General features: G+C 41.3%; 1 protein-coding gene across 1 annotated transcript in view; it reads left to right on the top strand.

Moving 5' to 3' along the window:
• Positions 1-2,171: 2,171 nt before the first annotated feature.
• spen (spen family transcriptional repressor) overlaps positions 2,172-26,757 on the top strand; it is a 28,848-nt gene continuing 4,262 nt past the window's right edge. The window contains exons 1-11 of the mRNA XM_014969865.2: positions 2,172-2,865; positions 6,669-6,989; positions 13,081-13,695; positions 17,316-17,473; positions 17,621-17,821; positions 17,917-18,068; positions 18,154-18,279; positions 18,370-18,483; positions 18,568-18,681; positions 18,780-18,880; positions 18,972-26,739. Coding sequence (XP_014825351.2) covers positions 2,783-2,865; positions 6,669-6,989; positions 13,081-13,695; positions 17,316-17,473; positions 17,621-17,821; positions 17,917-18,068; positions 18,154-18,279; positions 18,370-18,483; positions 18,568-18,681; positions 18,780-18,880; positions 18,972-26,739 — 9,753 coding nt within the window. The 5' untranslated portion in view covers positions 2,172-2,782. The remainder of the gene's footprint in view (positions 2,866-6,668; positions 6,990-13,080; positions 13,696-17,315; positions 17,474-17,620; positions 17,822-17,916; positions 18,069-18,153; positions 18,280-18,369; positions 18,484-18,567; positions 18,682-18,779; positions 18,881-18,971; positions 26,740-26,757) is intronic.

Raw genomic sequence — 26,757 nt, 5'->3', positions numbered from 1 at the left:
CTTATGACATTTTTGTCATGTGATGCCAAATGTTTTTGCCTTCATCAACTTTTAGTTTAATTATAATCTAGAGTCCAAAATGTCTTTGTTTTTAAATCCACAAAATGACAATGACAGAGACTTTCGACCTCCACCATTGCTTGGGATGACAATCTGCCAATGAGATAAAAAATGGTTATAATCCCAATGGATGCTTGTTATTTTTCCTCTTTGTAGATCATATATGACTTTTTAAGGTATAACATTTAAATCAATATCATACCAGCACAGCAATTCATAGTTATCAAGTGGCTTTGGTATCAGCAAGTAATTTTTCTATGTTATATTCACAGGAAATGTATGTTTATGACCTTAATAATTATCCTTGACCAACAGTCAGGGATACTGTAGTATTTGCCAAAATCAACTAATTCAACTCTGGATCAGAACTAAAGTAAATCAAAACAGTAAAGCATCAAAATACTCTTGAATGTTTTAGAATTCTGATGACTAACTTCATAATTTCTAAAAAAAAAAAAATACTTGAAAATGAATAAACAAACTGCTACACGTGTACAAACTGATTTGTTAATCAGTGCAAAATGAAAGCAGGAACTGATGAAACAGATGGATTCAAAATGAGAGTATAAATTGACGAAAATTGATAATTTACCCGGTGAAAAACTTTATTTTTACCATTTTCAAAAACAAACAACAAAAGAAAAGATTGTATTTATTTTTTATTTACCTTGACTTTTGGATGTTATCTCAAGACTCCCAGCTTAGAGTCTCCAGACCCAAGGAGAGGTCCTGATCACCACCTTGAAAGCCACACTATATTTTAATAAACTCAAGTTACTTATTAGAAGCTCATCTGTTGAGACAAAATTAGATTTGTAACTTGTTGCAGACATAAGTCAATCTGCGTCAGAAAACTAGAAACTTTTAACATGCTCTGATAACCAATGATCAAAGTCTTTTGTTTCTTAAGACAAACATGTGACAAAAAGCTCTCAGAAGCTCAGAGAAGTTCCAGCTTTGTAATATGATAGGATGCCATATGTGCAGCGAGTCCGGTTGTAAAATTTCTTCAGAGCTAAAAATGCCACACTCAACTGGAAGCCATTGGGAACAATGACAACTCAGCCCTGACATGCTAAGGCACATAGAATCAGCCAATGGCCACTGAGGAACAACTTTCAAAAGGCCTTCAGGCCTCAAAACTTCATTATACCTCAAGAGCAGCTCAAGAATAGTAGAATTTGTGGGTTTCCATGGTTGAGCAGCGAGATCCAAGCCTGCAATGCAACTAGATGCAGTTATTTAAAAAATGATTCGACTGAAGTGGAGACATGTTTTATGGAGAGACAAAGCACGACTCTCCATCTGACAATCCATTGGATAAGTTGGGGGTTTGGGAGTTGGCAGGAAAGCAACACTTTACACAATGGAGTCAGGAAAGTTGAGTACAGAGGGAATTGTGGTGGCCCCTTAGTTTCAGGGAGTCTTCATGCTTCAGCATACAAGTAAATGTTTTGAATTTGGCGTTGAGGAACTGGTCTGCTCTGAGCCCTGTACTCAACTTGACAGAGCACCGTAGGGATGAATCAGATTGGAGACAGCCATCTCATCCAACATCTGTCACTGGCCTTACATATATTCTCATGAAAGGATGGTCAAGTGTCCAGTCTTCTGTGTTGCCTAACCATATTCTGCTCATCTTACCAATTCATGTGAAATATGGGATTGTTCCCCTGTTGTACAGCAAGTCTACCCCCAGCAACGTAGGGAAACCAGATCCCCTGATACTGCTTCAAAGTTGCCAGGAGAGAAAATGTGTGTTGCAAATGTTTCTCTGTGCTTTGCAGACAAACATTTGCAAATTGCATGTGCCTTATTTCAAACATCATTATTCAGATTATCCAGACATGTAGAGCTTTGGTTTGTGGTCATCAGCTGCAGGTCCAACCATCTATTTTTCAACCCATTAAAGTTGGATCAATCACAGCTTAAACAAGAGATGCTCAGCTCAAATGATAGACACCTTCAGTCTAACTCCATGTCTGCGTTAAACATGGAGTTAGACTGTCTAATACCTGCAATATGTGCGGATATTGCGCAATCAAACATTCTGGAGGTATGTTTTGTGCACCGGTAAGCATAAAACGAGCTCGATTTAAATAAATAAATAAATGAAAGAATCATTCTACAAATTTCAAACATAGTCTCATTTGCTTTGTATTCAAACTGCCTCGCCTTACTGTATTTAACAGGCAGTGATGGGATCCTCCTGCGAGCTTCTCAGATGTCAAAGCACCATCGCTCAACCAGGGGTTTTCTCACGCATGCGCATGGGCATAGAACTATCTCATCGGGAAGAAGGAAAAAAAAAAGAAAAAAAAAAAAAGAAAAGAAGTTCACACACAAAGCCACGCCTGCGCGGTGTGCCTCTCATTTACAAGCGAAGTTGCTGCATCTTTTTAGGAAGCTACATGCTTTCTTTCGACACCCAAAGGTCGCGTGGTGTCAGGGACGCGCCTAGTCACGGGAACAGAACCGGAGCGCGTTCGCGAGGAGAGTGCAAGCTCGCGCCGCTTAACAGCGAGGAGAGTATCAAACAGCGTGCAGGGGGATCCAGCCTAATGGTTTACATTGGGTCACAACGACCAGTCAATGATTTGCGGCAAGCAGGCTACGGTCCTTTTCTCGCCCGGCTTTTATTCTGCAGATCTTTTGTATTTTGCACGGGGAGAAACTGACACAGCAAACTCATCTGTATGATCGGGGAGCAGGAGCACACAGTATGGTCCGGGAAACCAGACATTTATGGGTGGGAAATTTACCCGAAAATGTACGAGAGGAGAAAATTATTGAGCACTTCAAACGGTGAGTACGAATATTGTTAGGACCTGTGTACATTTTTTTTTTGTTATTTTCATTATTATTGTTGTTATTATTATTATTCACGGCCAGCATCTCTCAGTATGTGCTGTGAGATATTTGTAAGCGAAGTCGGGATGAAGCAGGAGGTTTCCCCCTGTAGCGAAGTCCCATTTGGCAACTGTGCTGTCAGCTCCCTGCGTTTTCAGCGGAGACTCATCCACTCGGCTCGCAGACATATGGCCACAGCCACTCCGCTTATTGCCTGCTATAACTTGCCTCCCCTTCACGTTGGACTGGGTGCACGTTTTCATCAAGCTTACAGGCTGACTTCAGTGCAAGCCCACCTTTGCTCCCGATCGCCGCAAAGGAAGACACAGTAAGGCAATGTAAACAAACCCCAGCCTTCCCGGAGGGGGGCTGGAGAGCAATGCATTACAGCCTGGATCTTGGTGGTTCTGATGTTTGGGCTTGACTTTGTCTATCTCAGACATCGTTTCCCAACCAGACATTTTTTATTATTATTATTATTATTATTTTGCACAAAGTGTGCTTGATTACCACTGTAAATCTTTCGGAGTCCTCAGTATCCGTCTACAACCCCCTCTACCCCTCCTCGCGAGCCCCCCTCTCCCCAGAAGTGACGCGCCGTTCACGCCGCAGCTTTGTTGCACCCACCCCGGCTGTGGCTGAGCGGTGATGCCGTGCCGCTGATGTGCAGCGCTGGAGCACACAGTCTGTGGCAGGCTACTTGTGTTTACTTTCGTGCGCAGAAAAAATGGTCGTCTCCCCCCTCCACCTCGTTCTCCTCCCCCCCTCCCATGAAAACCGCGTTTCTTCCCCGCTGCTGCTGACTTGCACAGCCCGCAGGGTGTTGCGACTCAAGCCAAATCAGATCCATATTTTCTTAAATTAGCCCGTTATTCTTATTCTCTCTGCAATGTTCGGCTTCAAAGCGGATGAGAAACACCTATCAAGCATTTATCAACGTTTTAGCTCTTTGTTGTCTCTTTCTGGACTGGAAAATAATAATAATAATAATAATAATAATAATAATAATAATAATAATAATAATAATAATAATAATGATGATGTTAATTTGGGGCTGAGTGTGTCTGTGGGATATCGCGGTCTGTCTGTGCGCATTCTCTTTTCGGGGCTGTCAAGGAAATAGCAGCCCCGCTCCTCCGTGCATATGTTGGAAACCAGACAGCTCAAAAAAAAAAGAAAGAAAGAAAAAAGAAAAAAACTAAACGTAGCGTTTCGTTTTCACTTCACAGACGCCGCCATATCTGATGAAAGCCATAAAAACGTCGACATATGGGCTAACCTAAACAACAACAACAAAAAAAGAGAAACAATGTACCAAAACATTGATGCAAAAATGCATCATTCCTATCAAATCAATGCAATAACCTGCTGCTGTCGATGGCTTTTGTTTTCGTACTGGTTTGATGCAGTGAGGGGACAGAAAAGGAGAAGCTTTATGTCTGATTCATGCTGCTCCGCAGACCGCGCTGTAATAGGCTTCCTCTCTATATGCCTTTTTATTTACATAATCCCTTGATATGATGTGCGTAATGATATGGTTTTTTTGGGGTGGGGGTGGAGGGAGATGGTGGTGACTGGCAGGCTGGTACTGCAGCAGCAGAGTGTGGTGGGGGAAACGGTGCTGGCGAGTCATTTTCTGCGAGCCTATGCCTCGGCCCCTGCGTTAACCCAGAGGTAGTCGGGGTATGCAGGTGCATGACAGCCCAGTGTGTGATAGAAGTCATTGAAGATGGGGGACGGCAGAATGAGTAAGCAGTGTGAAAAGCTTTTCTAAAATGGCGTCGGGGGCTGTTCGGTGTTTTGGAATCGGGATGCCAATAAATTTAGAGGTACCCTATTGACTGTGTCAAACAGCAAAAACGCGCTTGTGATTACTCCAGTCCAAGAAAGAGACACAAAGCTTTGTAACTGCTTGGGCTTATAAATTTAATAGATTTGATATTTGAATGACAACAACTATGAATTTGTCATTCATAGTTTTATTAAAGGCAAGTCGTGGAGTAGATGCTGTTCTGCCGGTATATTTTTTAGGCATGGCCCGGATACCGGTGTTGAGGCGTATCGCGGTTTTTAAAATGTTATAGCTACAAAGCTACAAAATAAGTCCAACAAACAAAGAAACAAACCATTGCAACCTTTACAAACATTAAAGTAATTTTATTAAGGAGTCAGAAAAATAGTCCCCAGAACAGAATATAAAGCTGTTCTACCTTTCTCCTGTCTATTGCTGCACATTGCCATCAGCTGGCTGAAAGAAGACTTGTGTAATTTTCTCCCATGAGAAAGCGAAATTTAGATGTTTGGAAAATGTTCTGCTCACAAAAAACAGATAACCCCAATGTGGAAATGAAAGACGTGACACTTATCACTTTAATCTAAAAAAGTGCAGTTTTAAAGTTAGTATAGGGAAGTAATGAATGGCATTGCAGTCAGTTGTAGGCTTGCTACTCAAGTTGCGATAACTACCGCTATAACCGGTAGCTGTAGTTGACCTATTGCGAACAAAGTTGCGACTGCAGCAAGAACACGTAGGAATGACAGCAATTCGATTTTTTTTTATAGTTAATATCTTGTGGCGTCTTTCAGCAGCACAACTACACATTAGTTAGTACTGGAAGCTTTTAAGCTAATGGGCAGTTCGAGAGAGGCAGAGACCGAAGTGAAATTCTACCACCTTAAAACAACTCCAATCTCAAAATAATTATTGTGGTTTATGCAAAGTGTATTTTCTGAACCTTTAAGCTATTAATAGTTTTGCACTGGGCAGTCGTTGACACAAAAGTCGGTGATTATTTACTCTAGAATAGCAGCTAGTAAGTAGTGTACTACTAATGGTCTTCCTGTGTGAAACACATCTAGAACTCAGTGTTTTTGTTCAGAGTTGCACTCTGATATAAAAATAAAGTGGTGTAAAAAAGACTAAAATATTGTAGCTTAGAATACCAGAAATAAAACAATATTATTATTAGGGAGTTTAGACTCTGGTAACACTTATGTTCTGTTTTCAGACCAAATATTTTACACAGGAAGAATATTGGTGGGGCACCAGCTTCTACCTCCATTTGCTGTATAAATAATTGTCAGCTTCTTTGTAATAAACGTCCCAATGCTGGTGTGACAATAGCTGAAAGACTCATAAAACAGTGTTTGCAAATAATCTATATGTCGTTTTGAGACTGGAAGGTGGTAGAAGTCTACTGCAAATAACCTTTAAGGTGTTGTGAGCTATTCCTTTAAGACGTTACATCACTCCAAAATCAGCTAATTTTGATTATTATCAGTTGTGCAATGACAGAAATGTCTATAAACAGCTCAGACGTCTGTATTTCTTTTTAATAAGAACACAATACACAACAACTCATTGACGTGCTAAACAACAAATACACGTTAGATTTAACTTAGAACATTTTCTATTCAAGAAATGTAATTTTTCTCCCCCATTTTTGTCTGCCTGACATGTTCTTTTGTACTTTTTCATGCCTGTATGTTTATTAACATGCGGCGTTTCAAGGTTCAAGTCTAGTTGCTGGGTTACTGTTGCCTTGTAAGAACGAGGGACTGAGTGGAAAGCAAGAGTAACCAAACCACTGTACCTCCCCCAGCGTCTCTCACACACACTTATTCAGAATTGGAGAATCACAAATAAACTGTAACAACTGAATATTTTTACACTGTAAGTGATAATGCATTTTCACTTGTAACCTTGATTTCTAACATGTTTTGATCACTTTTTCTTCCTCCTATCCCCACTCCCTCAGATATGGACGAGTGGAGAGCGTCAAGGTCCTGCCCAAGCGAGGCTCAGAGGGTGGAGTGGCAGCATTTGTGGATTTTGTGGACATTAAAAGTGCTCAAAAGGCTCACAATGCAATCAACAAGATGGGGGACAGAGACCTGCGCACAGATTACAATGAACCAGGAACAATTCCTAGTGCAGCGAGGGGGCTGGATGATAGTCTGTCCTTAGGCTCACGTGGCCGGGATGTGTCAGGGTTCACAAGGGCGACAGGGGGGGCCGTGTATGGGCCCCCCACGTCGCTTCACAGCAGAGATGGACGCTATGAACGCAGGCTAGACGGGTAAGTGGAGAAAGTTCGTCCTCTGAAGACAGAGCGAACCGTGGTTTGTGGTAAACGCCTTTCCTCCGAGCATCTTTCCACCATCTATTCATTTACTTATTTAGAGGTACAGAGTAGAAATCATGTTTCAGAATGAAAACTGCTGAGGATAATCTTTAAAGTACCCCCAAAGGGTAGTCAGAGCTCCTGGATTCACACTCGGTGTTTTCCTAAATGAAAACGTGTCTGTACACGAGGTTCATCCGTCGGCTGTTATGAGCAGATAGGAGTTCAAACAGCTGCTGGGGATCAGGTTTGTTGTCTTGGTCATCTCTGTGAGTCGAATGATCAAATGAGGAAAACACGGGGCAAAGATTGGATACCGCAAAATTTCCCAGGATTATTGGAAGTTACTGGAGAGAGGGAAAAAAAAAGAGGGAGAGAGGGAGTTAAAGAAAGAAAGAGAGAGAGAGTGGTCCAGCGGCCATCCCTGGGATTCCTGTAAATGTGGAGCTACCTGCCCTGTTCAATGGATTAATTTCACCCATCTTTTCTTCATGTAACAAATCAACCAAGACACCAGCACACATTACATGTATAAGAGCCCATTGTCTGGATTAGTCTGATTTGGTTTCTCACCTCACGGAGGTGCTCACGTCTCTCGTGGGTTGGAGTTATGCGGATACCCTACACAGGATATTTATTCCCTACTGCTGGATTAACAATGGCATGACACATGAAGAATGTGCCTTCGTCCTAAAGGTATGGTTTGCATTCTCCCTTTTTTTTTCATTTATTTGTGTACTTTTTTTTGTTCGTTTAATTTTGGGATTATATCTAATCAGGGCATTACAAATTGAGCATTGGGAGACCTCTACTGATGAGTCAGCACAGTAGAGACAACAAAAACAAGTGAGCAAAAGACTTTTACCCCTCCCCCCCACACCAGATTTTTTTTGTGGAGTTTATTTTTATATTGCAAAAGTTGAGGATCAACTTGGACTACATTTGGATCGTATAAATAAAGAGAGATGCTGGAAGTAGTTTTGACTGGAGTGTTTAAATGTTGGTTCTAATGGAGAAAACCCATACCTCTCCTTTGTGGATTAACAGCTCCTCTTCTAACTGTGGAACTATAACTGAACCATGGATACAATTAATCAATCGGACAAAAGTAGAGGACTAAGCTTTACCTTTGGACCGCATTCACAGAGGACTTAGTTTGAGATTGGAGAGCACACAAACTCTTAATTGTGAAAGAAACGGAAGATAGTCAAGAGACATAAACATCAAGGAGACTTTGAGTCGTTATTAGTGCTGCCTACCTGTGGAATGACAGTACTTTAATCTGGATTACATTTTTACCCCTTATTTACCCCCGTAAACCTTCCCTGATGTGCAATAGGAGTCTGACTGCTTTATGGATGTGGGCTTTACTACCACAGTGGATGTTAAGAAAAAACAGAAGGCGATCATCACTGCAGACTCATCGATCAACTTTCTAAAGATGGACTTCTGGATTTAACTGGACTTAAAGTGAAACTGTGTTTTTTTTTTGTTTTTTTTTTTTCTCCAGTGGATTTGTGAACTCAGACATATTCCAGCATCAAAAAGGAAACCCTGAATCGGATCACTGAAGGAATATTTGAACAAAACCGAACATTCCGGCTGGCCTGAAAATGAGGATTACGTTTTGAAATGTGAACATTTGTGCTTCAGAGTTTTCTTTTTTTTCTTTTTTTTTTTTTTTTTTGTTCCACCTCCACTCAGCATTTTTTGCCATGTTTTTGCTCACAAAGTTCTATCTCCCTAAATTGTATTTGGAATTGTAGGTCAAGTTACCACTCTCTCAAAAGGTTGGTATGCCCTGCCCTGTGTATTTTAGCTGTCCTCTCTAACCCCTTAGTTTGATCCCCTGTCTCTCTCCATTTCCTCACTAACCAAAGTAGCTGGTGCATAGATTTACTGCCTTTTGAAACATGTTACTCTACCTTGTATTATTCTCCTTTTTCTTCCTCTTCTTACCTTACCCCACCCTCAGCTCCTGGCCCTCCACCCCCGGCTCTCTTGTCTTTGACGGATTCTTAATCAATGCAGGTTTTGACGATACTCCATAAAACAAACAAAAAACATATAAACACATTTATGCAGATAAAGTCGCTTAAATGGAAATGTCAAGAAGCCACTTATTAGACTGATAATTAAAAGATTTTCAATTCCTAATGAATTAATTCAAAGTAATTTTCCTTCTCACAACTTCTAATGTTCCCTGAAAAAACTTAACTTTTTTTAAATTGCTTATTTCTTGAAACAGCTGTGGCAGAACATCGAGTCAATCCCAGAAACTCCCCCAGGATCTTATCCTTACAATTTATTAGGCAACATTTACATCACAGAACCTTCTTTAAGCAAACACTCTCCGGTGATTAGGATCAGCTCTAAATTGGAAGAACTTCTGCATATCTACATGTTAAAAAAGGCATAATAAAAATGTAAAAAAAAATAAATAAAAATACAGGGCAGTGTTAACCAAACGTACAACAGTCAATATAAAAAAGCTTAAATATTCAAGAAAAAACTGGTATCTATCTATCTATCTATCTATCTATCTATCTATCTATCTATCTATCTATCTATCTATCTATCTATCTATCTATCTATCTATATCTAATTTTGTTATCCTACACATAATGTTGAAAAATATTCTTCTTTTGAAATTATTTTTATTGCGCTTCACCCGCATATATTTTTTGACATTCTCTCCCACTGTTTTCCCCTTTGTTGCAGATTTTACGGTGTAGCATACGGTAATGTTGCAAGTCATCGAGCGCATCATCCATTTCAGTATCGAGCTCATCAAATTGTCAGTTTGATGGATTACACTGATTTGTAACCTGGATGAGCACAAAAGACACACTCTCGTTTCAGCTGGTTTGTTTCCAAATCCAATTTCAGGTGTTTCCTGAGAGAATACTATAACTGGCTGTACTTCACTACTAATATCAAAAAATCACATTACTGCAGATTATTATTTAGTATGTAAGAACAACAGTGTAGAGTTTGTCACTCTGTTTTTGTCATGACTACGCTTAGCCAGTAGCTAGGCGTAGCCGTTTCAAAAGATTCTGAACTCATTGTTGCTATATGACTGAGCCCACATATATAAGCCTCCTTTTTATTATGCAGCAGGAATGAATCCTCATGAATATGCTGCTCACGTAGAACCAAAACAGTTGATGTGCTTTGCATGTGCCCGAGTGGACTAATAATCACACACTGATGGAAATTCTGTCCAAAGGTGAAAAAGGAAAAAAAAAAAAAGAACTGATTTTTAAAGCTCTATGAATAATGTAAAACCTGATTTTTTTTCTTTTCTTTTTTTGACGTGAAAATGAAGGGTATCTGTTGAGCACTGGGCCCGAGCCACCAAATTACCATTTTAGAGAGCATCTAGGGGTCAAGCTAATCCATCAATTTCACAGCAGACATCCTTGTGCCATACGTGCTATTCATGAATCCAGAACGCAGACGATCCAATCAAATAGGCCGAAACAGAGCTCGCCCCCTGACCCTCTTGTACTTCTTATGTATCGTGCCATGAAAAGACTCGGCGCTAGTCTCCTTATAACGCTGAACATCTAGGGCACGGTATAAAGTTCACACAGTGTTCTGCTCTTTTATGCAAGGCTTTTATTTATGATCCAAAATATTTTGTTTTCATTTTGCCCATGTCAGCACAAAGAGTTGTCATAAAGGGATTTATGATCTTAGTACAAAGGGTTCTATCAAAGTCCTCTCATCAGCGGCAATAAAACGAAGGCGTCAGGTGCAAAGGCCAGGTTGAGCCCTCGCTAATCATTTACCAAAATCCCCCTTCAGGACATCGTACGGGGCCCGGTGATGCAGAGGAAGATGCTTGTGTAACAATATCATTAGAGAAATATATCAGCAGCCTTTGATACCACTCGTCCTGCGGACCTCTAAAGGTTCAAAGGACAGCAGAGAGATGTACCAGTAAATGTGCATGTATGATAAAGTAACAGTTTGATTTGAATCCATCTGGACAAATTCTTAAACATTTTCATATTTTCATTTTGTTGAAAGAACTCCCTCATTTAGCTGAAACGTCAAGGAGAGACATCGCATTTTAAATTGTACGGCACAACGAAAACAAATTCTGCAAGATTTTGTCACAATAGCCGTTGTTTCCCAGAAAAATATCTGACTGTAAAAACATAAAAAAGAGAGAAAGAAACAGCAGTTAGATAAAAATTGTAGTGAGAAAAAAGGAAAAAAAAACCCAGCACATTCTGTCCAGGGGGATTCATTTCCACCTCACTGCAGCTCTAGACAGGATAAATTAGGTGGAGAAGGCTTTAGCCATCCTGGGAAAAGAATGATAGCTTTTCTCTTATTTGATATCACAGTTGTTACTATTGAAAGATGTAAAAAAAATTAAATCTTTTTTGAATATGAGCCGGAGTTACGGTAAATGTGTAACATGTGTAGAGGCTGCTACAACATGACACTTCTATTCCGATCAATACAAGCGACTACAGCAGGCGTGAGAGCGGACCACAAGTGTGACAGACAGCCAGTCTGCCCATGTAAAAATAGCCAGCCTCTTATTTGTAATGTTCTTTATATAATGCTTACTATTTAGGCCATTCCATAATTTTTTTTGTACTGAATGCTGGTTGCTAAATAAGTTCAGTAATTTTCATACGGTTACTGTAGTTTGAATTGAGGGAACCTACAAATCTTACACAAGTCATTTCAAGACATTGCTGTTACAGGTTTGAAAACTTCAGATTCATCCAGAGCTGCAAACAAAAGCCACAGGGCTAGGGCCAGCATAACCAGTAAAGGTATTCATTCTGAGCCCCAGACGCTGAAGTTTAATAGTTAGGGCCCTTATTAGTTTTGTGAAAGCTAATCTTTGGTGAACAAATGGCGTATATTAAAAAAAAGGTACATTCTGAAAATAATCCTGCATCAGAATAAATGAATTCTCTCTGTAAAGGATAAAACTTAGGATTGCAAATTATACAAACAAAAAAATGAACAATAAATGCAATTTTTGTTTGCAATACATAATTTATTCATAGTGTAACATCTTGAGGGTTTGCCACTACGTTATTATATGTATTAGTTTCTTGATATATATATTTCTTTGGTCTTTTATAACTTCATAATGTATGTCCTTTCTAGGGTGAGGTAGACAGATACTATTTTAAGCTACTGACTGTTTCTGTTCCTTCTTTCACAATTACAAAAATGTAACCTTCATAAGTAGCTACCCATAATTTTTCTTTATGTATTTTTTGAAAATGAAAACCCTAATTTAAAAGTTTTTTCTATTTCTCGGTTTTAACCAAATCTAAAAACCCATCCATCTATTTTGCAAAGTCCCGCTATAATGAGGATCTTAAGTGTCTTTGGATGAAAACCATTTGGCCTTGAGTTGGAACAGCGCGCCTAATTTGCTGCTTATAATTCGATCTGATTTCAAACAGCAGTAATTGCTGTCCCGTCCCGCTCATTATGGTGAGTTTTGTAATATGACTCCCCGTAATGACAAATCACTTGTAATACCATTTTAAATTCTGATTGCTGGATTTAGAAGGGAGATGTTTCAAGTTTGAACAAAATGTCCTCATTAAAAGCTTTTTTTTTTAACGTAGATGCCAAAAAATGTTGGTTTGTAGAGGTTGTTTTTAAAGATCTAAAGGTATCAGACTGTGTAGTTGTGACTTAACGGCGTATGTGTTATTGGCTAAACAAAAATCCTCAGCAAAATGATAAAACATGCCAACATGGCTTGTTTGTGGATGACAAAGGAAACGATTATATTCAGTCTTCAAGTCACAGGTGCTCACTTGTCTTATCAGGAACATATTTAACGCTTCTTCTAGTTTTGTTGGTAGATTAGTAACTCATTTCCCCTTGAAATGCAAACGTCTTTCTCAATTCTTCTCAAACATTTTGCTCCGTCTTTCCCTGTGTCTAATTATGGCAACCCCTCTATTGTATATAACAGATCATGTTGATTGTCCACCAACCTTGAATGATAAAACTGCAAAGTAACTTGGTTTCTCTTTGTGTTTGTTAGGACTGCGGAGGGTCGGGAACGGACATACGATCACACCACCTACGGACATCACGAGCGACCTGGTAGCAGCTTCGACCGTCAACGGCACTATGAAACAGACTATTACCGTGACGCAAGAGAGAGGACTCTTAGCAATGCCGGAAGTGGGTCTGGCACCACTGGTGGAAGTAGTACAACTGTGCCGTCAGGTGTCAGTGGAACTATAGTTGGTCCCGTTTCTGGAAACACGGGAGCCGGCGGATCGGCTGGGGCGTCGACGGGAGGGAGCGCAGGATCTACTTCCAGTGGGGTCGGCTTCTACCGCTCCCACAGCAGGAGTCCGTGTCGATTTGAGGCGCCCGAGCCTCGCTACGAGTCTCGTTCCAGGGAACCGTTTACTTTGGCCAGTGTGGTTCACAGGGACCTGTACCGGGATGACCGGGGACGGCGTGTGGAGAGGTCATACCGCCACAGTCGCAGCCGATCTCCACACTCGACGCATTCGCGAAATCCCTCGCCTCAGAGACTGGTGACTCAGACTACTCGTCCTCCACGTTCCCACAGTGGGTCAGGATCTCGCAGCCGCTCATCCAGCTCAGACTCAGTCAGCAGCACCAGCAGCAGTACGAGTGGCAGGTGAGTGAATTATGCAGTCAGATTTTTTAGTATTTTTTATTTCCCTTGTGAAATTATTAAGTACTATGCACGGAAGTAAACCAAGATGATAAGTGTTTTATAGGAACTCAATGAAAGTTGTATTTCCTCATTAAATGCCTTCATCAGCTATGTTGACCTCAAGAAATTGTGCAACATCTCTTTTTAAGTTCATAGCATATTTTCAAACAAGATTGTGCAAGATGTCTAAAAATGTAATTCCTGCCAGTGGCGGAGATCTAATCTACGTCAAGAATGCTGCTTAAGATTCGTTTTGCACTGGTGTTTGTATAATCCAAAGCTAATACTTGAGCATTTATTTGACAGTGTGTCAAATAAATGACACACTGTCATTTATTTGCGTTCCAAATGTAGAACGCAAGTATTGACTAACATGGGCAGATTTAGAACATATGTTTTTTTGGGGGGTTTATCAAGAGGTTACAGACTTGATACTCCTAGTGACAGGTTTGGTTTTGTCACAGTGAATGAAGTGCACAAATGCCCCCAATCTCTCCACATCTCCATACCCAAATTGCCATATGCCACATGCTGTGATATCAGCAATTAGCAATAAACTGCCATAAAAGCAATATAATAGCTAAATGCTGTAGAAGACAGCATTTACACCAGGGGTCACCAACTCCAGTCCTCGAGGGCTACCATCCTGTAACTTTTAGATGCGTCTCTGCTCAGACACACCTGGATCAAATAAACTGCTCGTTTCCAGCCTAATGCAGAGAGGAATGAATGCTGGTGAGGGAATTCAGACATTTTGGATTAGAGGTGAATCTAATAGTTGCAGGATGGTAGCCCTTGAGGACTGGAGTTGGTGACCCCTGATTTACACAGTAATGACATATGCCAACGCTCATGCCTTATGAAGCATATGACTTTGTGTTATTTGTATGTACTCTAGATATGACGATGAGTGATTTAAGGCAGTGGTGTCACGCCAAAATTACATCTCAATATTATGAACCTCTTGTCTCACTGTATCACTCTTGTACCATTATATTCCTACTGGAAATGGTTATATAAAGCATAAAACTGTATTTAATGGTAGCTAGACATTTAGGGCTTACTTTTATTTCCTAAATGTATTTTTAGGCTACTCACCAGGCCTAAAAATAAAATGTGTAATATTTGCTTACTGTGTATTTAGGCAGCCACACATTACATGATGAAAACTGAAATCCAAAACAGCAGATTTACTGCTTTGCTTATGATTATGAGGGTTATTTCTGATCAGCAATTGCGGACAAAGTTCAAATTTAGCCAAATGTGCCTCTGATTTACTGCTTGTGCCCAAGCTTTAGACTTTCATGTGTCCAACAGCAACCATAGCAATGTTCCCATTTCCTGTATTCAATCATTTCTGAGGAGCTGCCATACAAATATTACATACCAATGTCCTGCAGGTAATGGATTTTATATTAATTGGCAGAAGTGTTCAGTTGGTGATGCCGACTCATTTCACTGGTAGTTGCATTGCAAATGGGTTTACGCAAGAAAAAGTAAAGGCACCCTGAGGTTTTTCTGCTTGATTAATGCCTCACTTCAGGTGCTCTGTCTGCATGTTAGAACATTTATTTGAAGGCACACGTTGCCAAGAATAGATACTGCCTGTCACAAAAAACACACAGCCTTTTTCTTGCTTTTACATTCTTTTTTGTTACTTTTACATATATTCAAAATTCAGTTATTAAATCCTTCTTCCAATTTAAATTGTTGTTGTCTGTTGCCATATGCGTTAAGTGGTTGTCCGTTTTAAAGGAGGGAAAAGGATCTTTGTAAGTGCTATAATGGCACTCTCTCTGTCTCATAAATATTTGCATACTGCTAAAGTCCACTTAGATTAGCCAACGTCGATTTATGCTTTTACTTAGCTTGCCTCATGGGGGTGGTGTTTGAGAGCAGTGGACCACGACTTTTTGAAACCACCATAAAAGATGACACATTTACCTCTTTCTAATACTTTGTGGTAAATCCACTAAATGCTTCTCGTCAATTGCTGAAGCACTTTCTTTGTGAAGAAATACGATGGAGGTCATTACAACTAGGAAATTTAGTATTCATGTGGCAAACACTGCAGTAGATTGCAATAAAAATAAATTAAAGTTGTTGTTTTTTTCAATATTATTTTAGTGCTACAATTAAAATGTCTTGCATCGCTGAGTAATTATTCTTAATCTTGTGAATTTAAATTCTTAATCTGGGCATTTGCAAGGATTTCTGTTTCTTTCACTGTCATCATGACACCTCTAATACATTTTACTAGGCATAAATATAAAGATTAAAATCACAGTAACACTGTTTTATGGGAAATGACTCTGTTTCCGGAGCTCCCCTCCGTTTTTTTTCTTTGACTGCATCGCCTTTGGACGTGGCTTTGAACGACATGTAGCGACACATGTGGTTCGTCCAGGAAGTGCTGCGGGGAGACTATCAGGAGATGGCAGCTGTATTTTTCGCACTGCCTACCTCTGTGCATGGGTAACTGCAAGCCCCCCCACCCTCCCACCCTCTCTCTCCGTGAGATCCAGTTGGAACTGGAAATTTCTGGCCAGTGCTGGCTGCCTGCCCACTCCCACAGGCCAGGCTCCGTCAGCAGCACTTCCGGGAGTGTCTGAGCGCAGGAGGAGAAAGTGAGAAGGACACAAACAGCAGAGGGCCTAGAAAGCTGAGACAGACATGGGAATTGTCTGAGTAGGTGCATGAGGCAGGCAGAAATGGGCAACTGTGCTTTTTTTTCTTTTTTTTCCCCCCCCGCTTCACGGATTACAAGATGCTCTGTATAACAGTGAAATAAAGAAGAAAAAGGTGTGCAATAGAGGATTTTTTTTTTCTTGGGCCATTTTCAGTATATACTGCATTGCAAGAACTTTCCCGCCATCTATATGTTTAATCAGAAATGTGTGTGCTGTTTTTCACATTGATTTTAGAATTTGGAGAGAAGAAGCAGTTTTTTTGTCTTCGAGTGAATTTCACAAAATTATGTCATCATGCCATTTTGACTTTGAAGTATGAAACCCTAAACAAATATTCCTTTATTTTTTATAACACATTCCAGCAGTTTAAGGTGCATGGTGCCCTGTGTTCCTTTTTGAATCTGTCCTAATAAAACCGTCTGCAGCTGAATTTCATTAATACTCAGTGAGACCAGTCCATTGTGTGTAAAAGGCACGAGTTGACTCATGGAAATTGACAGCGATGCTTTCAGGGTTTTACAAATAGACTAAACTGTATTGATTTTTTTTTTTTTTTTTTGCTTAACAGGAATAAAAAAGTTCTTATTGTCCTGTGTTTGGCTTTATTTATTGAAGTAACATTTAATAAAAGCACACACACACCAATCCCCAAAAATTTCAACAGTTACAAGTTACAAAACAACTTAAATTAAATGCTGCTAATTTCCATTCAACTCTGTTGCAGTTCTATTCAGCAAAGTCAGATTTTAATCAAACTCACTTCAATGTGTTCTGTTATAATCCGTCTCCGTAGAGTCTGTTTCACATTGGTACAAAATACGATTTTGTCTGTCTAATGAAGCCGGCAGATTGGATTGAGTCATTTTACTTTATGTTCTTGCTTTGCCGCAGTGATTCTAGCAGTAGCTCGAGTGATGACTCTCCGGCCCGTTCAGTGCAGTCTGCTGCTGTCCCTGCACCCTCAGCTCTTCCTTTATCCTCCCTTGACAAAGACGAACCACGTAAAAGCTTTGGCATCAAGGTCCAAAATCTTCCTGTACGCTCTACAGGTAGGTAATGTTGTGTTGCCACAATAAATAAAACCTCTTTTATGTAGAATAACGTGTAATACGTAGTCTTGTGTTTGGAAAACATAGCCATCTGCGACAGTTAAGACAATTTTTAACTTGTGCCACATTTAAATTTGCCTGCTACAGATACAAGCCTCAAGGATGGTTTGTTCCACGAATTCAAAAAGCATGGAAAGGTTACATCGGTGCAGATCCATGGGGCTTCAGAGGAGCGCTATGGACTTGTCTTTTTCCGCCAACCAGAAGATCAAGAGAAGGCGCTCTGCGCCTCCAAGGGGAAGCTGTTTTTTGGAATGCAAATTGACGTCACAGCCTGGAATGGTCCCGGTGAATTTTCAGTTTGTCCTGCTATGCAAAAATAATACTAAAAACAGAAAGATTAAACAATGAAAGTAACTCACTACAACTTTCTGTCCTTTCAGAGACAGAAAGCGAAAATGAATTTCGACCGCTGGATGAGAGGATTGATGAGTTTCATCCAAAGGCCACACGGACATTATTTATTGGAAACTTGGAGAAGACTACCACTTACCATGACCTGCTAAACATCTTCCAACGTTTTGGAGAAATAGTGGTAAGCTTTTTTTTTTTTTTTTCCAGTTAGAAGCTCAGCAAAATAGTTGTTTACTGACCGATATGTCTCTTCACTGTTTCCTAAGGATATTGACATTAAGAAGGTGAATGGAGCCCCACAGTATGCCTTTCTTCAATACTGTGACATTGCAAGTGTTTGCAAAGCAATGAAAAAGATGGATGGCGAGTATCTTGGTAACAACAGACTAAAGGTGAGCCTTATGGTGACTTAATTTTGCAATTTTAGTATGTTTCTGCTTCATCTCAAATTCCAACTTGATATTTTGTCTCATTTTCTCCAGCTGGGGTTTGGAAAGAGCATGCCCACAACTTGTGTTTGGTTGGATGGTCTGGCTTCAAATACAACAGAACAGTTTCTCACTCGCCATTTTTGCCGCTATGGGCATGTTGTCAAGGTAAGCATGTTTGGTTTTGTACCCTACTACCTACCACCTTTGTGATTTTTGTAAATCTAAATCTGTTTCCCCGGTGGCTTACAGGTCGTACTTGACAGAATGAAAGGAATGGCCCTTATCCTGTACAACAACATTGAATATGCCCAAGCAGCAGTCAAAGACACAAAAGGTTGGAAGATAGGGGGCAATAAAATTAAGGCAAGTGGAAATATAGCTGCGTTCGAAACTCATTTTCTGGACTTATCTCCAGATTTGTTGATTAATTTTGCTTCTGGATTTTGTGTTTCCGTCTTCAGGTGGACTTTGCAAATCAGGAAAGTCAGATGGCGTTTTATCGTGCAATGCAGGCATCTGGGCAAGATATTCGTGACTTTTATGAGTTTCTTTCTGAAAGAAGGTCTGTATCTTTTTGTTCTTTGAGAAAATTTGACTTCAGTGCCGTTTCACCCTCAAAATTAAAACAGATTTTGTTTTGTTTCTCTCGACAGAGATGACAGACGAAGCCAATATGAGTTTCAAACAGAAAGACAGTATTACGAGAATGTTCGAACACCTGGAACTTATACGGATGATCCGCGGCGGAAATACCCCGCCAGAAGTCGAGAGTTCTACACTGAATGGGACCCGTATCAAGGAGATTACTATGATCCACAGTACTTTGAGGACCCAAGAGAGTATCGGGAATACAGAGCTGATCCTTATGAGCAGGACATTCGCAAATACAGCTACTTGCAACGAGAGCGAGAAAGAGAGAGGGAGCGATTTGAAACGGATCGTGGTCGTGATCATGGAAGAAGGACCATTGAGCGTAGCCAAAGCCCTTCTCACATCTCCACTCGACGTCCTGTCAGCCCCACCTCATCGCCTTCGCTCTCTGAGAGAATACCAAGTGACTCAGACAGGCGAATTTGTTGTCGATCATCTGACAGAAGTGGCAGCTGCAGTTCGGTTTCCCCACCCAGATTTGAAAAACTGGAAAAGGCACGCGCTGAAAGATATAATAAAACTGATAAACTGGAGAAGGATCGTGTTTTTGAAATTGAGAGAGCGAGTCTGGTTGAAAAGGAGAAGAGAGCGGGGCGAAAAGAGAGAGGAGACAAGGAAAAAAGCGAGAAGCAAAGGCTTAAGAAATTTAAAGTCACATCGCCTACAACGCTGGAGATAGAACCAGAACTTGAAAAAGACACTAGCCCTGAGTCTGGACTACGGAGTAAAACCAATAAAACTTCAAAAGAAAGCTCCAGCAAAGCAAGGCTAGATCTTCTGCCTTGTGTAGTGCAGTTAACGCGTGTCAAAGAGAAAGAAGGAAAATTGATTGGTCATGCTGTCCAAGAAAAGCAAACATTGAGGGCTGGCAGTGACAGTCCTAAATTGGCATCGCCTGGAGCTGACCAGAGAAGTCCTACATTCCGCTCAGAATCGTCCAAAGGTGACAAGCATGGGAAAATGCCTAGAGAAAAAAATATACACAGCTTAATAGAGATTGCTGAAAAGGATGGTAAAATCAAATCCAAAAAACATGGAAAGTCTGAGTTTGGATTTGATAACAGTGTTTCTCTGGATGTTGATCGTTTAGCTGCAAGAAAAAGGCGATTTGAAGAATCTGTGAGAACCGATCGACAAAGGAGATCTAACGAAGAAGACACTGGTAGAGCTGGACTGTACAAACTGTGGAACAACACAAAGGAGACGGGATTGGAGAAAGTCCTTTTGATAAGAGGGGTGCATAAAAAAGAACACAAGGATAGGGCTGTCTGTGTAGTTTCAGTAAGCAGTCCTAAAGATGGACGGGACTGCGAAGGCAAATCTCTAGGTCTGCCTTTGGAGGGGCAGTCGCATTTTGGGGAGCTGCTTGAAGATTCTGCATCACAACAGAACTCTCCCTTCCTAAGAATGGATTTGGAGACTTTAAAAAGGGAGAACGGCTCCAGTCTCACAAAGATATCAGATGACGGCAGCTTTGACATGGATGAATTAAAAGAACATAAGCAGGTTTTGTCTGAAAATGAGGAGGGAAGTGCAAAGTGCAGAGACTATGATGGGGATGAACATTGTGTGAACATTAACCAGTCTGTTTGTGTAAAACAAATTGAGCAAGATCGATGGCTTCAATCCAAGCTTAGGGATCCTGATAAAATAGCCAAGTTTGGAAAGTCGCCAAACAATGAGACTTGTGATTCGGAAAAAGAGTATATCCTGCATGATGTTGGGAAAACAAATCTGGACATTGCCCATGATGACTTCTCTTCTAGTAAACGAAAGAAATTGGAGAATTTTGAACATGAGGTCCTGAAAGTAAAACGAGAGCATGACTTTCCAAATTCCCAGGAATTCAATAAAGACATCTACAGCATGTCATCTTCTATAGGAGCCGGTCCGTCTTCAGAAAACGAAGACGATGAGACTTCCCGCATTTGTCTGTTAATTACAAAAAAGGAACAAAAATCGTCTCCAACTGATGAAAGCTATTCACACACAGAATCCTTAAAAAATCATTTCAGCTTGACAGCCAGAAATTTCCAGTCTTCTAACAATGCACACCCGAAGCTGAAAACATCCTTACTTGGATTTGATGATGACGTAATGCAACACTGGGAGAGGAGAATAAAGTCAGATTCTCTCAGAATGGAAATGACATTCCCAAATGATACTCTAAAACGGGAAAATATTTGCAAACGCCTCAGTCAGGACTTGGAACCAGGAGAGTTGCAGTCTGATTCAGATGATGATGGAGACAACAAACACATTTCTCACAAACCTAGCAGTTCTTTGTCTTATATCCTCAGGGATCGTGATGAGAGAATGACTGACCTCAAGCTTTCAGGCTCCTTGGAGAAAAATAAGTTTTACTCATTTGCATTAGACAAAACAATAACTCCTGACACAAAAGCACTCCTTGAAAGAGCCAAGACTTTGTATTCCTCAAGGGAAGATAATTGGTCTTTTCTTCCCTCACGCTTTCCAGTGTCTCATAGTTGTTCTGAAAAAGACAAGGCAGTGCTAGCGCCACGCCCTATTCCTTCTTGGTACATGAAAAAAAAGAAGATCCGTACTGATTCTGTGGAAAAGTTGCATGATAAGAAGGAAGAACTCAAGCCACAGGACCAAGAGCGTCAGGAATTATTTGCCTCTCGTTTCTTGCACAGCTCCATCTTTGAACAGGACTCACGTCGACTGCAACGTCTTGAACGCAAAGACCAAGACTTAGAAACTGGAAGTGGTAAGCCTTTTATCAAGGCTGGTGCTATAGAGACACATTCAGAATCTGGAGGAGCTGATGTTCCAACAGAGCCTATAGTGCTTTTCCATAGTCGATTTTTGGAGCTTCAGCAACAAAAAGACAAGGACCACAATCTACCTGACTCTGAAAGTGACCCAGTATTGTTGGAGATGAAAAAAGATGAAACTCTGAGCTGTGATAATGTGATATCTGACAAGGAACCAGAAGCTCCCCTAAAGGCTCGTGACAAATCACCCAGCCCCCCAATAACTATAAAAATGTCATCATTCCTCCCTTCCCCCAAGGAAACATGCCTAGCAGAGAAGGAAGCTTCAGACCCATCCACAGATCAATCAGTGCCAGTTGTCAAAGAAGAAAAGGTTGAGCCATCTCTTGAGATATGCCCATCTCATTCTCCTCCTGTGAATATGATCAGATTAGCTGCTCCTGAGGTACCCATGAACCCCGTACTTTCAGTTTCCGAACCAGAACCTGAAACAGAGTTAATTGAACCCAAAACAGATGGGGATAATAGTTTGGTGGTTGAACATGTTGTAGAAGATAAGCATCACACACCTGTTGTTTCCCCAAGTGCCTGTGAAAAAGAAACAGTGGAATTTGCTTATTCTGATTGTTCAAAGATAGAAAAAACCTCGGAAGTGAGTAAGACAGAGCCTGAAATTGAAAGCCAGGCCATGGAAAGCTTTGAGGACTCTCAAAAAATTGAGACAGATAGTGAGCCGTGTATGCCAGAGCTAGAGGCTGAAGTGAAACCACTACCAGCTCGCAGACAAACCAAGGGTAAAAGGGCCAAAACCCTTTCTGTATTACGTGCGACACAACCGATCAACATTATCAGCAAGGAAAAACCTGCAACGCGGAAAAGTGAACGGATTGACCGAGAGAAACTCAAAAGGGCATCGTCTCCTAGAGCAGAAGCACCTAAATTATCATATGAATCTAAAACTACATCCAAGTCTCCAATACATGCATCTGATTCAGAGCAAAACCTTGAGTCGAGTTTAATTGTTGGGAGAACACGACGGAGGAACGTGAGGTCAGTCTATGCCACTCTACATGACGATGAACAAGCTGGGAAGGAAGTAACAGAGTCCCCCCGCTGCATGCGCAAACGAGGAGCCGACAAAGACCAAATACAACAAGAAGTTCAAATTTCTACCAACACTAGGCGGGGACGCCCTCCTAAAAGAGGTGTCAAACGAGTTGCAGATATATCACCAGTAAAAGGGGATCAGAAGAAAACAGTGGAAGCAGACACAGAGGCCAGAGAGGCATCAAATACTGCAGAAGTTGTGAAAGCCTCTGAGGGATGGCGTTCACCTCGTACACAAAAAGTCCAACAAACTTCACTGACTTCCTCTACTCCAAACAAAAAGGGAAGTAGAATAGACAAATCATCTGGGAACAAATTTGTGTCAGCAGAACAAGCTGATCCATCGAGCAATGATGAATTAGAGCTTAAGCCCAAAGCTAGCTCAGAACCCATTGGCAAGCCATTAGACAGGGCAGAAAGTGAAAGCTCACCTGTGCTCAGAAAAGAAAAAGATACAAAAGATTTTGTCGAAAAAATATCCGTTGATCCAGAATTTGACATTAGCGCCTCTGAGAGGGGCAAACAGCCTGAAAAAGTTTTAAAAGTTAAAACACCAAGGTTAAAACGAAATACTAAACAGATAACTGAAGACAAATCACACACTCTGAAAAATCTCGAAATCCGCGTAAGCGTTGATGACGTAAAAAGCCTACTTCGCTCTGAAGATCTTGAGTCAGATACGTTTGCGGCTAATATTACAAAAGGCAAGATTGTAGTAAAAGAGAATGAAGAAACAAGGATGGAAGACTTTGCAAAAGATACCAAAGAAATGACTACACAAGACAATGAAGACACGCTATCAGAATCTGAAGCTCCTGCTGATCCAGCTGCTGTTCTTTTAGCACGACAGATGGAACTGGAGCAGGCAGTCGAAAATATTGCAAAACTTACAGCTGACCAGCCTCCAAGACCTTATAAAGAACCACCCCCTGGTCCACCTACTGCATTGCCCCCTGTCATAGTGGAACCAGAAGTTGAAGTTGAAGAGGAGAAGCGAGAAAATCCTGCAAGTGAAACAGAACTAGCTGCTGCTATTGACTCCATCACAGCTGAAGAAACCTGTGGGGATGCAGATGGCTTCACGGCTGCTCCTACTTACTCTGCTCTTATTCCTACGCCTGAATCTGTAATTTCTTCCTCATCCTCCTCCAATGACATCATGGAACCGGAAACACATATGGCAATCAATAATATCCTTGCTGGAGACTTGGATGATGACTCTCGAACCTCAAGTCCCAAAGCATCGATGACAGAATTGAAGGCAGCTGATGAACCCATTCTTCTTGGTACACCCAAGAAGACAATTAAATCTAGAGCCAGAACCCCAAAGAAGTCAAGAAATCGTAAAGGTCCAGCTAGCAGAAAGGGGGACACTGCTGATGAAGTCTCTCAGTCAGAGCCCTCACCCGTAAAGTTACCCGAGTCGATTCCAGAAGATCCAGAAACAGACTCAAAAGCAGTGACTGTTACAGCTGCAGTTTCTGCTGTGACTTCTGTGGTCACTGCCGTTGCAACTTGTAGACGTGACGTTACAAGTGCTATAACTGTAGACAACCCCAAAGAGGCAGAACAGCCTGAAGTGGAACAGCCTGTTCCCAAAGAATCTGCCTTTCATTTAGGCACAAGCAGCAGTTCTGCGACTAAAAAGCCTCTCCTAACAGCAGAACCAAGTACTCTTACCTTCAGCCCTGCTAATTCATCACCAGTTTCTCAGCTTAGTGTACCCCTGTTGCGACCTGCCAAAATGCCCCTTTCTCCTGACTGGCCTCAGCGATCTGAAGAAAGCAGAATCTATGTTAATCCTTCCTGTCATGTCACAGTAGTAACTCCCACGATACCTCCATCAACTGCACTCGGAACGCCTACAGCAAATCCCCCAATGCCCCCTGACACCAAGGCTTCTGACATTGATCCAAGTTCCAGTACCCTGAGAAAAATATTAATGGAACCTAAATATGTGTCTGCGTCAAACAGCAATTCTATATCTACCACTATGGTGTCATCGGCACTGTCGGATCATTCAAGGATGTCAGAGAATGAAAATCCCACAGATACACTTGTTTCAAGGCATTTAAATTCTGAACAAAGACCACCTCTACCTCCCAAGTCACTGCACCATAAGCCAGCCCCCCTCACAGAATCCCAACAGAACTGTGGGGAAAAGAAGCCGCATACAATTATGTCTCCTACTACCTCAGTCATAAGTAGAATTCCAATGCCTTATGATACAGAAGAAACCCCACGAATTTCCCTAAGCAATCGAAGCATTGGCCTGACCATTCCAAAACAGAAATTTAGATCAAACTCCAATGAGAATAACCGCTGTCATAATGTGGAGATAGCAGAAGATGTTTCTAGAGGGCGGTCTGTTGTTGAGCCGACTCCTTACCATACGGGTTCTAGCCCTGGCTTGAGGGTAAATACATCAGAGGGTGTTGTTGTTTTAAGTTATTCTGGTCAAAAGACAGAGGGACCACATAGGATGAGAGCCAAAATTAGTCAAATTCCTGAAGCCAGTGCTGGTGATATAGAGTTTCAACAATCTGTGTCCAAATCCCAGATAAAGCAAGACCCTATCATCACATCTTCTCAGTCACCTAACCCCAAAGTATCTTCAGCTCCTACTGGTTATGGGCATCCTGGGGTCCTTTTAACCAATCAGTCTTATAATTCTCAACCGGTCATTTCCAGTATCAAGCAAGATGTTCATGGATGCGACAAGTCTGAAGCTCCCTACCATACAACATCACCAGGTGTGGTGAAGATGTTCCAGTCGCCTGTTAGTTCCTCTCAAGTTTTGATGTACAATCAAGCTGTAATCCAGCAGCAGCATGGCAAAAGAGGGCTAGTGACGGACACATTAACAAAAAAAATGGACATTAGCAAAGTTGTTCAGCAATCTAACTTGAGCCCAGTCATGAGTCCACACCACCCATCTATTCCTGGAACACGAATGAGTCCTAGTCCCGGCAACACAAATGATAGGTCTGCTTTACATCTCAAACAAGAACCTCAATCTCCACGAACAGCTGGTCATTCCCCTTCACCCTTTGTCAAAAGCTGTCCACTAAGCAGCTCTCCCATTGGAACTTCTGTGGTTTTAAGTCATGGTATGCCAACGCTGTCTACATACCCTTCTAGCATGCATCACTCCCACCCAGAACAGTCCTCTGTCATAATGCAATCTCACAGTGTCACTCAGTCGTTAGCTCATGAATCCAGAATGAATAACCCAACAATGCCAGGGATAAACTATGGAAGGCGAGGAGGCTGCCTACCTTCTCCGCACCCAGGATCTACAAAGAGCTCAAATACACCACAGCCTGTTATTCGAGATATGGTTTTGCAGTCTCATTCAAGTCCCCAAAGGTCAATGTCAGGGAGTGGTGGCAGCAGTGTAAGTGAAGAAGAGCCAAGACACTTTAACCAAGCTCTTAGTCGACCTTCAGTTCCCCATTTACAGTCAGATGTAATGGTGGTTCACAGTGACCACAGAGGGCTCCACCCAGGCATCCGCATGGATCAGTACAGAGAAATTCACCAGCGCCTACTCCTGCACCAGCAACTAGGAGAACAGACATCTGTAGAAGCAAGGCAGTCTCGCAACTCAGAGACCGCAATAACATCTCCAAGCAACATCTCTGGGCCATCAAGAAGTCCAATACTTGTAAAGAGCATTGAATTCTCCCCAAAAGAGCCTCTCAAATCACCAGAAGGAAAGCTAATGCATTTGAGCCCTAATGAAAGTAGAATTAGAGGAGTCCATGCATCCAGCCCTGTTTTAATGTCTTCTCACCCCCATGGAGTTCAACTAATGCATCCAGGAGGTGCAAGCTCCTTTCCAGTATATCGAGACATGCGGGGCTTCCCTTCCCAGTTCCCAGGACACAATCTGGCCAACCAGGGCATTTCATCTACACAGGTAAGAAACACACTATGA

The sequence above is a fragment of the Poecilia mexicana genome, unplaced genomic scaffold (assembly GCF_051168715.1).
Source record: "Poecilia mexicana isolate PSO_F unplaced genomic scaffold, ASM5116871v1 scaffold_7, whole genome shotgun sequence".
NCBI classification, from domain to species: Eukaryota; Metazoa; Chordata; class Actinopteri; order Cyprinodontiformes; family Poeciliidae; genus Poecilia; species Poecilia mexicana.
Note: the sequence above shows the minus strand (reverse complement) of the source record. Positions and strands in the feature narration are given on the sequence as shown.